Source organism: Aulonocara stuartgranti, assembly GCF_965226115.1.
Source record: "Aulonocara stuartgranti genome assembly, chromosome: 7".
Classification (NCBI taxonomy): domain Eukaryota; kingdom Metazoa; phylum Chordata; class Actinopteri; order Cichliformes; family Cichlidae; genus Aulonocara; species Aulonocara stuartgranti.
The window spans coordinates 46,010,465-46,023,078 of record NC_138945.1 but is presented as its reverse complement, the minus strand read 5'-3'; the positions used below and the strand labels follow the sequence as shown (position 1 = coordinate 46,023,078).

Here is a 12,614-nt window from a genome sequence, read left to right as displayed (position 1 = left end):
TATTATGGATGTATGTATGTTTTCATATATCCATAGCGCTCGTGTTGAACTGATCAGCTACCTCAGTCTAATTGGGTAATGTCTACCTTGAGCCTCGGCAGGTCTTTGTTGGTCTGCTCCAGCTGAAAGCGCAGCTCCAGGTTCTCAGAGGCCAGCTTGAGGTTTTCTTTTTGGCGGTCCTGCTCTCTCTCTGATGGAGTATTGGTGCCTCGTCCTGAAGTCTAGAGGACAGCAAGGGCACAGAGTGAGCCAGGTGGAAATAAAGGTTATCAAATTAAACTGAAACAAAATATTGCAAAGGGAGTGCAGAAACCACTGGGAACATCGAGTCCATGATCGACGGTGTGAGGGAAAGAAACAACTGCACACTAAAAAGCAAGCCATGGCCTAATCTTTGCTCTTCCATGTCTAATGCTATCACAGCATTACCACTCTAGCAGGGTGACTACAGAAGCCTTCAGATACCTTTCGACAGCTCACAGATTTGCCTTCACGTTTTTGTACTTCATGATCCATCTTGTTCCTGATGAAGTGTTTGGTATGAATAGAGCTGGGGTCCTCATCTTCATGTAATGGATTTTCCACAGTTGCATTCTTTGTTGTTTCATGTTTCTGTGTAACCCATTCGTCCACCTGCTGTGACTTCTCTGATGCGATTCCCACATCATAATCATTATCATCTGTATTTTGATAGTCTTGGTCGCCAACAGCCTCTTTATTTGGCGCTTCACTCATTTCATCATCTGTAACTGCCTCTGCTGGAGGAGGTGATATAACCGATCCCGGTCTTCCTGACAGTTCATCAGGCTCGCTTGCCTTTGTGGCCTGTTCTTCTTCCTTGTCTTCAGGTGTATGAACTTTAGAGCCACAATGAATTTCTTCTGTGCCTTCTAAATTGTCACCTTCACTTTGTTTCTCATCATCTTCAGCATTATCAGTTCTAAGATCTACTTCTCTGGTCACATCTGGTTCGAGATAGCCTGGAGCTTCAGAGCTTGGTTGCGCTTGTTTACTGTGAACATCATCTGCTTCTGCACAGCTGGTCTGGGTTTCTCTGTTCACCCAATGCTGCTTTGGCTCCCTCTGTTGGTCAAAGGTATCTTCAGCAGTTTCAGTGCTAAGAAGGCTTCTGCAGGATTCGACAGGACAGGAACCTACATGCTCTTCACATGACCCATTGTCCACATCAAAAGTAGCAGAACGAATCTCTCTTAGAGTCTGAGAAGAGATGCTTTTTCCCTTCGTGGACAAACACAGTTAAATGAAAGACGTGTATTAAGAAAACTGGACGTAAAAAAGGGTGAATGCAGAAATGAAATTAATTTTAACAAACCCCCTTTCATTATGTTATTTCTGAAAAGTAACAGGCAAACCTCGGCTTCTGCTTAAGGTCCATACTCATAAATAAGAGTAAAAAAATCTTCCAATTAGAGCTGCCAATGACAATAACATATAAACAGATGTTTACTTGTACACCCATGCCCTTATGAATAGCAACCAAAGAAATTAATTGACAAAATAATGGCCTTAACATTAAATCCCATGTTCTGTGTGGCCAACAAACGCAAAGTTAAGAATAATGAATTTAAAATGACATAAAATGAGTAAAACCAACAAATTTCCATATTTCAAAGATGGAAGCTGCCCTTTCGCTTGATGAAATTCTTACATTATCTTATTTGTTGATCTCAGAGTCAAATAAATACTTACAGAAGGTCTTGATGGAGATTCTTTGATAACCTGGCTCTCTAAGGAACGGAGTCTCTCCTCCAGGAAGCGGTTTCTCAGCATCATATCCTCAATGGCACCGTCACGCGGTAAAGCCTGTTGCTGTCTGTACATCGAGTAAGAAAACAAAAGCCTCGGTTTGGACTATGTAAAGCTGCTCTATCAGACAGAATCTACAATTACCAACAGTTTACAAGCACTGAAACGTATAGTTGTACAGGCAAAAGCAAGGACATCAGTGCTCGAGTGGCATCATCTTTATGTATCCATGCACACATGAACTTGATTTAGGTTTGCCATATTAATCCTGGATATTTCTTAATTAAAAGAGTGTATTTGTGGTTAACTTTACGACATCCAGCTGCATAGTCTTGAAATCTGAATATGATTAGTGTAAGCATGTTTTTTCATAACTAATCCACTGGTGTTTTGGTCAATCTTTACAGTGTATGTTTGTAATTAGTTTTATTATATTATTATGTTTATTACTGCGTATTTATTACTAAAATAATTCATTGTGTGTTTTAATTCTCCAATTAGTTCATGTGTACTGCCTCTTTTGTGTAAATGTAATTTAACGGCACACTACAGATAATATTGAATTTTGTGTATGTGATTCAGATTCTTTTATTGTTTCGTAAATTTATCATGTTCCAAGAACGGCCTCCTCTCCATCAAGAAGAGAAAGAGACGAAGACGAAGCCTAGAAAACTATAAACATGCCCGCATTAATGCAATCTACACGTTAGGACATTTGAACAGCCTGACAGATACTTTATAGTGAGAATCTCTGTCTCCAGGTCTGAATTCCTCTTCTTCAGCTCCTCCATCTCCTTCTCCATCTCAGTGGATCGCACGCCCACCACCTGATCAGCAGTGACCCCTCGAGCCTTCAGCTTTTTCTGCAGTGCACTCTTCTCTTGTTCCAGCCTATAAACGCAAAAAGACACAAGAAGCAAATAAAATGAATTAAGTGACAGTTCCACTGACACATTAACGTCTTCTACATCCACACAAGTGCCTCTGGGTTTTAGACAGAAAACACGAAGAGAAGTAGGTCAGCAAAGCCTGTTTGTGTGTGATGTCCAAACTAACCTGGCATAGAGGTCTTTAAGAGTGCTGAGCTGTTTTGAGAGGGATTCATTCTCTCGTTCCTTCTCCTTCAGTGAATTTTTGACCTTCTCCATCTTGGCCTGCCATTTCTTGCCCTCCTCCCATCGCACAATTTCTTCTTTAGTCTGTCCAACATGCATTAAATCACTACATGTACACCATATTAATATTAATAATATATTAAAAGGCTGCAGAAAACAACAGTCCTTTTCAGTCGTGTCCCAAAAGGCCATCGGGGAGCCACTGAGATTAAACACATTCGCAAGGGAAGGTTTTCAAATGACAAACGGCAACTTTGGGCAGCAGATTTGGTCGAAGTTCCTTCAGAGATCAGTGCAACCCTTACAAACAAATGCTTTCTTCCAAATATCTTGTTCTGCTTATTGATAAAATAACAGGGCTGGTTGCAAACTGATGTTATTTTGCACTAAAAAAGAAAGAAAAACCACAACGACTATACTGACTCAGTTTCAAGTGACTCTTCTCTAATATGTGCCTCTTTTTCAGGATGTGTATAGCCAGGAAAAGAGCAAAATATCGCTGTACTATTTGGCACCGGTCACTGCACCACCTTGAAAACAGGGCCCAAAATATTTGATGCCGACTGAATTGATGTTCATACCTTTCCGTGATCGTCTTTGACATGTTTTATTTCAGCTCTTTTCTCCAAGTCAGACTCCAGTCTCCAGATCTTCTTCTGCAGATTCTCAATAGTTGGTCGCTTTCCATCTGCTTCTCGTTGGCTCTAAAAACAAACACGAAAGCACCTTTTCTCAGACAGGTACATAAATGGAGATGGAAAAGTTTCTGTTTAGGTTAGGGTCACGGTGGGGAGTTTTGGTTAATATAAATTATAGCCCAAGTCCTGAGATAAACCTGAAACTTAACTTACAAAAAACTCCTACATGGTACTGATCCACGAGAATATCTAAAGAATTAAATCAGTTCTGACATACGAGCTTTGTGACATGTGAGATTCCATTCTTGATGAATGCTTCAATTTTTGCCACAGATAAGCACGACAGGGTTTGGATGTCTCTTATCTCGTGTTTTATCACCTGCAAGGTCTGAATATGACGCCTAAACGAAAGCATGTGGTCGCACATCAGCATGAGGTTTCAATGTAACACATAGCTTAGATTCTAACAACAACAAGTAGCGGCTCAAAGCAACCTGATGTGGTTTGTGATTTCGCACTTTCTGGAGGCACTAACTTGAAGAGCGCTGGTGAGCCTTTTGATTTGCTGCTTGAGTTCCTCGATTTCTTGTTCTTGCGCCTCCTTCTCAGCTTGCAGACGCCTTTGGGTTTTCTGAGCTTTCTGGATGTCTTGGTTCAGCCTGTCCACTTCCTCTTTCAAGGAGCTCTCGCGGCCTCTGGCTGATTTGGCAGACTCCTTTGCAGCTTGAAGTTCTTCACTGAGTTCTTGCATTCGCACCTTTGGGGAAAGAAAAATAAATTTTAAATCTTTTCCGATTCAAAAAGTCTGATATTATTTCCATTCTCTTGATTTTGTGGCCAAAATCAGCATTTTGTTTTGTTCTATAGAGCAACATTTTTCCTCAAATCAATTAAAACACATAAAGGTTTCATAGTGTTGTGCTGGGTGAAGTTTACTTTAATACCACAAATACTGTGTCAATCACACACAATGTTCTTTAAGTGTAAATAACGACCAGTATGGAAAAACGGCTGCATTTCCCTAAACAAATACGATTATGAATAACGTTTAGATCATCTAAATTTTTTCCCCCTTAATCAGTTGAACTAAATCATGATAACTTTTTTCTATCTACTACCTTTATAAATCACACTGAGCCTCCCATGAGGACGTTAATGGTAATTAATGATGGGAGGAAGGGTTGGTTGAGGCTAGCCAGATGTCAAACATGCTGTTTATGCAATAAGCCCAGTGCAAGCAGCTTGTTCACCAATTTGATCTTTGGTTAGTTCCTATTCAAAAGCATCAGGTTGTGACTGTATAAGCCTGGCTCCTAAAACTGAGTGAATGATAAAAAATGCAATCAAATCAGAATGCAATGATTTTGAGATCATCTACAAATCTATACCATATAAAAATACAACCAGGACCAAATATTAAATATGAAATTGACAGGTTTTTTTTGGTTTTTTTAAGACCAACATGTTTAAAAAAGGTTGGAGCAGGGACATAGTTTCCACTGTCTGGTATCTGGTTATTGTAGTTCTAAAAGCAAATAGTTTTTCCATATTTGCTTGATAATGTGTCATACGATACTAAATGTTGGTGATGGGTTACAGGTCTGGAAAGTAAAGACCGGAAAGAGATGCTGTTGTAATACACGCAGAATCTCTTTGGCTTTGTTTCCCTAAAATGGCCAGAATACTTGGCATCCAATTATTTCCAGAATCCGTTTGATTGGTCAGGGTACATGTCACGGGGCAGTGTGCTGTGATGCAGGTAGGATAGAGGGCCCAAATGCAGGACTCAAAACCAAGAAGTTAACTTAAAGTGCAGTTTATTCACTGGGGTGACTCATCAGAGAAATAAACATTACTCAAACACGACCAATAAATGGTGAACACGAAACTAGACACTAGACTGGAACCTAAAACAAGATAACACACAGGAACAGAACCAAGAACATGAATGAATTTCAAACACAGCACAGGGAGGAAGTGGACGTCAATGACCCGACACAGAGCAGGGAAAACGCAGGGCTTAAATACACACTGGGATATCGAGGGCATGAGACACAGAAGGGGAGCACAGCTGGGAGAGATTAGGGCTAACGAGACAGGGGGAGCAAAACTAGACACACTGACATGAGACAAACCTTCACAATAAAACAGGAAACAAGAAACCACCACACAAAGACGGAGACTAGACGCAGAACCTAAGAACTAATCCCCTAACAAACATAAACTAAAACATAGAATACTAATAATAATCAACAATGCACAAGAGTCAATACAAAATACAAAATTAAACCAAAACATGAGAAACTCAAAATGCTGGGTCAAAACTGACCCAGAACCGTGACAGTACGGGACAGTTTCCTCTCTTTCCCAGTCCATCTTCAATGAGCTCAGGCTCAGAGAACATGAAGGCAGTCTAGGATGTTGTTTATAAACATAATTTATAAATATCTTTTCCTTTTTTTTAAAATCTAATCTTATGAACCTTTAGAATATTAAAAGTATTAAAGTGATACTCTTTCTCTTCACCAATATAAACTAGTAATACATTTTTGGTTAAGGTAAATAAAAAAATACAGAAATGATCATTGTCCATCAGATTGCCAGAAGGAGAAATGTGATTTATCAGTCCAGATAACACGTCTCCACTGCTCTAGAGTCCAGTTGCAGCATGCGTTACATCGCTGCATCTGATGAAACAAGTTCCATGAAGGTGCATGCTGCTCTTTGCTAATCTGAAGGCCACAAGTTTGCATGCCTAGATGCTTGATGTTATACACCTGTGGCCGTGAAAGTGATTGGAACACCTAAATTCAATGATCTGGATGGGTGAGTGAATACTTTTGGTAATATAGTATATCTTTCTTTGCATAGTATTGCTTTGAGTCTAATTTGCGGATGCAGAAACAAACTTTGATCATTAACACTGGTTTTCAAAAGTGTTCATGAGCCATGCTGTGATTACTTCCATCTAGGAGGATATATTTTTGGTAGCATGTTATTCTGTTTGTTGGTAAACACAATGGCTATGTAGGGGTGTAGAGTGGGGTAATGTTAACAATCCATTAAAATTTGCCTTACACCCACCAAAGTGTTCAAGGTCAACTTAATGATTTATTGGTCAAATATTGACAAAAAAGCCTTATAACACAATAAAACTGTGAATCTTACAAATGTGGTGTTTATTGTCAATAAATAAAAGCATCATATAAATATTTAAAATATGGCACATTTGACCTCTCCGTCAACGTCAACCAAATTATCTGTAAGTCAAACTGAAAATGTTATATAGAGCTATTTAAAACTATGTTTCTTGGTTCCATTATCTGCATTGACAACATAAAGGCATATAAGAACGATATATGGAGATTCTAAATAATCAAAGTAAACATCTGTCATGCTGCCCTGTCTGATCTATACTACACTACTAAACTTACTTTTAAAAATTATTCCCTCAAAAGTAAATTCTGCCCAGAGAGTGAGCTGTCTTGGCAGACGTTTGCATTCTCTAATTGTTTCTTGTTTCCACCTGAGAGGCCAGAAGATTGCAGAAACTCTTTTAATAACCAGTTTCTTAAGATTTCTCCAGATTCTCAAACTTTTCTAATATTATTTACCATGCTTGACAAAAAATCTTTCCTTTTTTACTTCTGAAACACAGCCTCAAACAACATCTCCAGAAAGCTCATTTCATTGTTTGTTTTACCATCTGTTGTGGCCAATTTAACTTCTTCCTTTTGTAACTTTCTGGACTCATATTCAAAGTGAGCATTTAATTTTCTAGGAACAATAAAAAAGTCTTAGTAGTACTTGATTTATGGTCTTTGTACTATTTTCATTTTAATATGGTGTTGAAATAAATTACATATCCCTGCATTCTGGGTTTTTGTTTTTCACTTTTAAACAGCGTACCAACTCTTCTCAGAACAACATTGTAAAACATTACAAACTAGAAGCAGGTTTTTGGCAAGTATAGAACCAACAATAAATCATATTTTGTGGTGTTGAATAACTAGCTCAACAGCTGATGAAATACAACATACACAAACACACGGACACCCCACACAAAACAGAAAACAAACCAAAACAGAAATGATTACATTCTGATGACTGTGGGCTCTTACCTTAAGGTCTTTGGTTTGTCTGTCAATCAGCATCTGGACATTCAGACTTTCCTCTTTCTGTGCAGCACTTGCTATAACTTGCTGTTCTGCAGCAGACGTCATCTCCGCACGCAGGTTCAACAGAACCTTACTGAGAGCCTTTAAAGCATACGCAATGCATCATCATCCATTAACAGATTATTTGCCCTCTACCATACACATCATTTTGGTAAGCAAACTGCAAAATTGACACAAACAAAAACATCTGACTTTACAATGTGTGTGGTGTAATTATAAATGTATCATTTAAAAGACTTTCTGCAGCCGTAACAGATATCCAAATCATTTAGTCACAAAAACATTATGCTGGGTGAACTCTAAATATTCAGGTGAGGCTTCCACTCCATCACACCGCCAGTGCAGAGAGAAGACAGTCAAGATTTATTTCACAAATTTGGAGTAGGCAGGAATTACGGTACGCAGGGAAAATACCAACTATGAGTGGAAAGCATTTTCTCAGTACGCTGAAACTGAGTGCCAACCACTTTACATGTGTGCACAACTTTCAAAGAAAAACTGGGGGGGGGAAAAAACAACAACCTTTAGCTGTTTCTCTTTCTGGGTGAGCTGTGCCTTCTGTTGTTCCATTAGATTTTTCATGGTGTTACTGGGGGAGCGGACATTAGCCTCCTTCTGGGCCTCCAGTTCAGCTCGAAGATCATTCATCTCCTTCTCCATCTGGGCCATCTGGCTCCTCTGATCCTCATTCTCCGCAGTCAGAGCTTTCACCTGGCTGACATGGTATTCCTCCAACCTGCAACAAATCCCCCATATCAGTTTTAAGACAAGAAATCTGTTAGCTTTGGATACCTTTGGGATTACTTTGCCTCAGTTTGAGAATAATGACTTAAAAAAAATGTGATCAACATGTGTCTGTGGCATTAAAAGGGATTTAGTTATGAGTTTAAAAAAAAAATATTGGACTATTGAAAGCAACATTTTTTTCCCCTCTGGGCAGTAGTTAGCATTGTTACTTTACAGCCATAAAGTTAGAAAATTACTGGTTTGAACCACAAGTGGGGCCTCTCTGTTTTTGGATGTTCTTCTGGTGACTGGTTTGGATTTCCTCTGAGTAATCCAGCTTCCTTCCACACTTCAAACACATGCATGTTAGATTAACTGGTGATTCTAAATTTCCCATGTATAAGAGACAGACAAAGTGCCCACAGTTACAGACTTTGTTGTTAAATGTGGCTTCTACTCTAAAGTACTTTAAGGTGGTCAGTAAAACTTGCCATTTTGATATGAAGTAACGCCAGTGATATAACTGTGTAGGCGTTAGTATTTTAGTCTGCAAGATCAGGACAAAGGAGCTGTGGAATGATGCTTTGTAAACTAAGGAAAGAATCTGTCAGGCACTAATGCAGCTCTGATCCCAGGCTTATAATGATCTCAGCCATTGCATCAACTGTGTGAAAAGCAACATAGCAGCATATCAAGGGTTAACAGGGTCTAATGCCAGTTCTAGGGCGTAGTCTCACACTTCATATCCTTAAACCTGAAAAAAATCTCTACTCTTTTAAATCTTCTAACTCAGTGAGTTTAAATAATATTGAAATACCTAATGTTGATAAGTCAGAGTTTGACACAAGCATAGATATTCTTTTTAATTTCTACAGATAGCATGTCGAATCAAACGTCACAAACTGGGTTGCCCATTAATCAGAAGGTCTGTTGTTCGATCCTTGGCTAATCCAGTGTGCATTTTCAAAGTGTCCTTGGGCAATATTCTGAATCCCAAAACAAAGCTTCTATTGGTATGTGAGTGTGATAAGGAAAATGTCATATGTCTACAATAAGAGCTGTATGAACATGTGAGCAAATGGCTAAAGCTTGTAGTGTTAAAGGCCTTTTGAGAACAAAAGTCTAGAAAAGTTGCATCTTTGTGTGGACGCACCCATAGCTTAAATACTTATAAAATATAACACGGTACTATTCAATACCACCACAGCCTCCAGATATTTGCATCATCACCTCACGAGTCTTAACTGCAGCTGCATTATTGAAGAGGCCCACGCAAGATTAAGGCTGTGCTTATATCTGTTCACAACTGTGAGTTACTCATTTCACTAAAGCATATGACTGCTTTGAAGAATGCCGTAGTGATATCATTTACGCAATAATTTGTGCATCTCACCACCTCTGTTTAAGAAATGTATTGTTAATGTGTGTCTGTGAAGGTTCTCAGTCAGTCAGGTCATCATAGTCTAAGGAGCTTGGAAAGAAAAGCGTCTGGACATCTTTAAGTTTAAACTTAAACTTAACTTGGAAACGTTAACTTAAAGAAGCCCAGATGCTTTTTTCCCAAAAGCCCCTTAGACTATCGTTAATGTATTTTTTGGCTTCCAATTCCACACAGCACATACATTCAGGAAACCTGCTCTTACTACTCTTTTGTTAGAAGTTCTTGTGTGGACAGCTGTCCACTGTATTAATTTGACTCGATGTACCCAGAGGAGAGCAGTGTTTCAAACTACTTTATCATGTGCGTGCACGAGACACACTCAGCACGAGACATTTTTATTGTGTCAAAATGTGACTGAACATCTAAAGCACTGCAGACACAACAGCTCACTATAAAAAGTAACTCAGTAACAGAATTAAGTTCTGCACTCTTCCATCAAAATACCAGCATGACTGAGGGGCAGAAATATGTGAGGCTCAGTTTTAAACAGGCAGAATGAGGACTCAATGTGTTACAAGACACTGGCATGGTCACTGCTTTGAGCCATCACTCTGATAGAGTGTAGACGCATCTATCACAACCACATCAGACACAGTATAACATGTTTTTTTAGCATTAAATTTGTTGCAATTTCCATTAAACTGTGTAGTACAAATCAAATTTACATCATTACCCCCTGGAGGGTCTTAGGGTCGATTTGTGGCTCTAAGACCGATAGTGTATGCATTTTTCTAAGACCCTCCAGGGGTTAATTCAAGCACCCTCCTTCCAACATGTTGCTCTCTGAAAGAGAAACTCTTACATATGCACTAAGCCAGCCAAACCCTTTCAGTCACAACACTGATGCTGTCCTTCTTCAGTAAATTGAATGTTTTGGTTAAGTATGGGTACACACTTCTGGCAATGCTCATTTTCTTGGATAGTTATGAATGAATCCATTAAAATGAACCCATGTCCACAGCACTGGTGGTCACCCTTTTTGCTGCTTAAACAGCCCTGACCCTTTTGAGGCATGGACTCCGCTAGAGCCCTGAAGGTGTGCTGTTGTATCTAGCACTGGGATGTTAGCAACAGATCATTTAAGTCCTATTAGGCCTCCATGGATCTGACTTGTTTGTCCAGCACATCCCACAGATGAGAACTGGGGAATTTAGAGGCCATGTCAACACCTCAAACTTGTTGTTGTGCTCCTTGTGAGCTACAGTAGCTGGTCTGTTGGACCACACGGGCCAGCCTTCACTCCCCACGTGCATCAGTGAACCTTAGCGTCCATGACCCTGTTGCTGGTTCACCGCTGTTCTTTTTTTGGACCACTTCCTTTATAGATACAAAGCAAATACAAGACCACTGCAGTCTGGGAACACCCTACAAGTGCTGCAGTTTTACTCTGACCCAGTCGTCTAGCCATCACAACTCAAATCCTTATGCTTGCCAATTTTTCCTGCTTCTAACAGATCAACTTTACAGACAAAATGTTCACTTCCTTCCTAATATATATCACCCACTAAAAGGTGCCATGTAGAAGAATTAATCTGTGCTTGTAATGTTATGCCTGTATAGTGAAGCTAATGTAGAAATTGTCTTACAGCTGTTTCTTTGGAAGGGCCACCAGCAAGTGGTTCTTCTGGCTGCAGAAAAAGTCTGATTGCACAGAAGTCTAAAACATCCTTCAACTTCCTGGATAAATGACTCCAGTAAACTCTTTCCTGTTGCATTTATGGTCTTGATTGATAGATTTAACCCATACTGAATACAGTAGGATATTTATTTTATAAATTATGTTTCTCATTAAAGTAATTAAGAAGGATAAAACAGGCTCTGCTTGCACAAGGTGCTATTATTTGAATGTGCAGTGAACCAAGATAATAAAAGCAAAAATGTACATCTTGTGCCTTCACGTGGGACTTCCCTAACAAATGGGCAACCAATATGAGTAGCTACATCCATGAAGTACTTAAATATTTACTTTACAGACTACATTAAGGAAACATTAAGCATTCCGATGCTGCTTTAATATAACTTTTAGTCGCAAACACTGGGTTAAAAAACTGAAATAAACACACATTTAAAAAAAACAAAAAAACCAACTAAAAGTGATAATCACTTTGACGTCTCGCCAGCGTGTCTCTTAGCCTCTGTTTCCATGGTAGCTTTCAGTCGCTCCAGCTCAGCAGTGGTCACTTTCAGCTTCTCAGTGAGAGAGCAAAGTGAAATGTCTTGCTCGGCCACTGTTTGCTCTAGCTCAGCCAGACGCTCCACGTGTTTGGAGGTTGGTACCCTTAAGGTGGGCTTTTTCATCAACTCCTGGACAGAGAGAGAATTAAACAGAAGCCTTATAAGCTCAAAGACTCTTAGAGACATGTTTTTCTCTGCTGGTCTTTCTTTATACAAATACAGCACATCCTTTGTTGATTATCTTTTGTTACGTTGGGAAAATTGGTGTGAAATACATCCAGTTATTTGTGGAAATACACTTCAAGAAATGAATCTGAATGCCTTATCTGGTCTGCAGTGGTCTAACGTTCTTGTGAGCCTTACATCAAAGATCAAAATCTACAAAAACAGAACAAAAAAGTTCTGAAACAAGGGCACCAGTACCATCGCTGTCTGTCTGAAGCGATCCAGCGAGGTGTCTGTGTGCAAGTCCAGCTTCTCGTGCAACATCTTCATCTCCTCCTGATGTCTCTTTATCAGTTCCTCTTGGTCCTGGTATCAACACCATTGAGGACAATTAAACAAATAAATGGTT

General features: G+C 39.3%; 1 protein-coding gene across 9 annotated transcripts in view; it reads right to left on the bottom strand.

The window, feature by feature from the left end:
• cep290 (centrosomal protein 290) overlaps positions 1–12,614 on the bottom strand; it is a gene marked incomplete at its 5' end in the record, with an annotated part of 40,648 nt that overhangs the window by 4,417 nt on the left and 23,617 nt on the right. For 7 of the 9 annotated variants that reach the window (XM_082539201.1, XM_082539202.1, XM_082539203.1 and 4 more), the window contains 11 exons: positions 87–221; positions 466–1,239; positions 1,711–1,834; positions 2,503–2,658; positions 2,824–2,966; positions 3,464–3,586; positions 4,056–4,277; positions 7,642–7,779; positions 8,221–8,434; positions 11,970–12,169; positions 12,464–12,571. In XM_082539201.1, the coding sequence (XP_082395327.1) occupies positions 87–221; positions 466–1,239; positions 1,711–1,834; positions 2,503–2,658; positions 2,824–2,966; positions 3,464–3,586; positions 4,056–4,277; positions 7,642–7,779; positions 8,221–8,434; positions 11,970–12,169; positions 12,464–12,571 (2,337 nt within the window). The remainder of the gene's footprint in view (positions 1–86; positions 222–465; positions 1,240–1,710; positions 1,835–2,502; positions 2,659–2,823; positions 2,967–3,463; positions 3,587–4,055; positions 4,278–7,641; positions 7,780–8,220; positions 8,435–11,969; positions 12,170–12,463; positions 12,572–12,614) is intronic. The other 2 variants (XM_082539208.1, XM_082539209.1) reach the window with 1 other exon arrangement.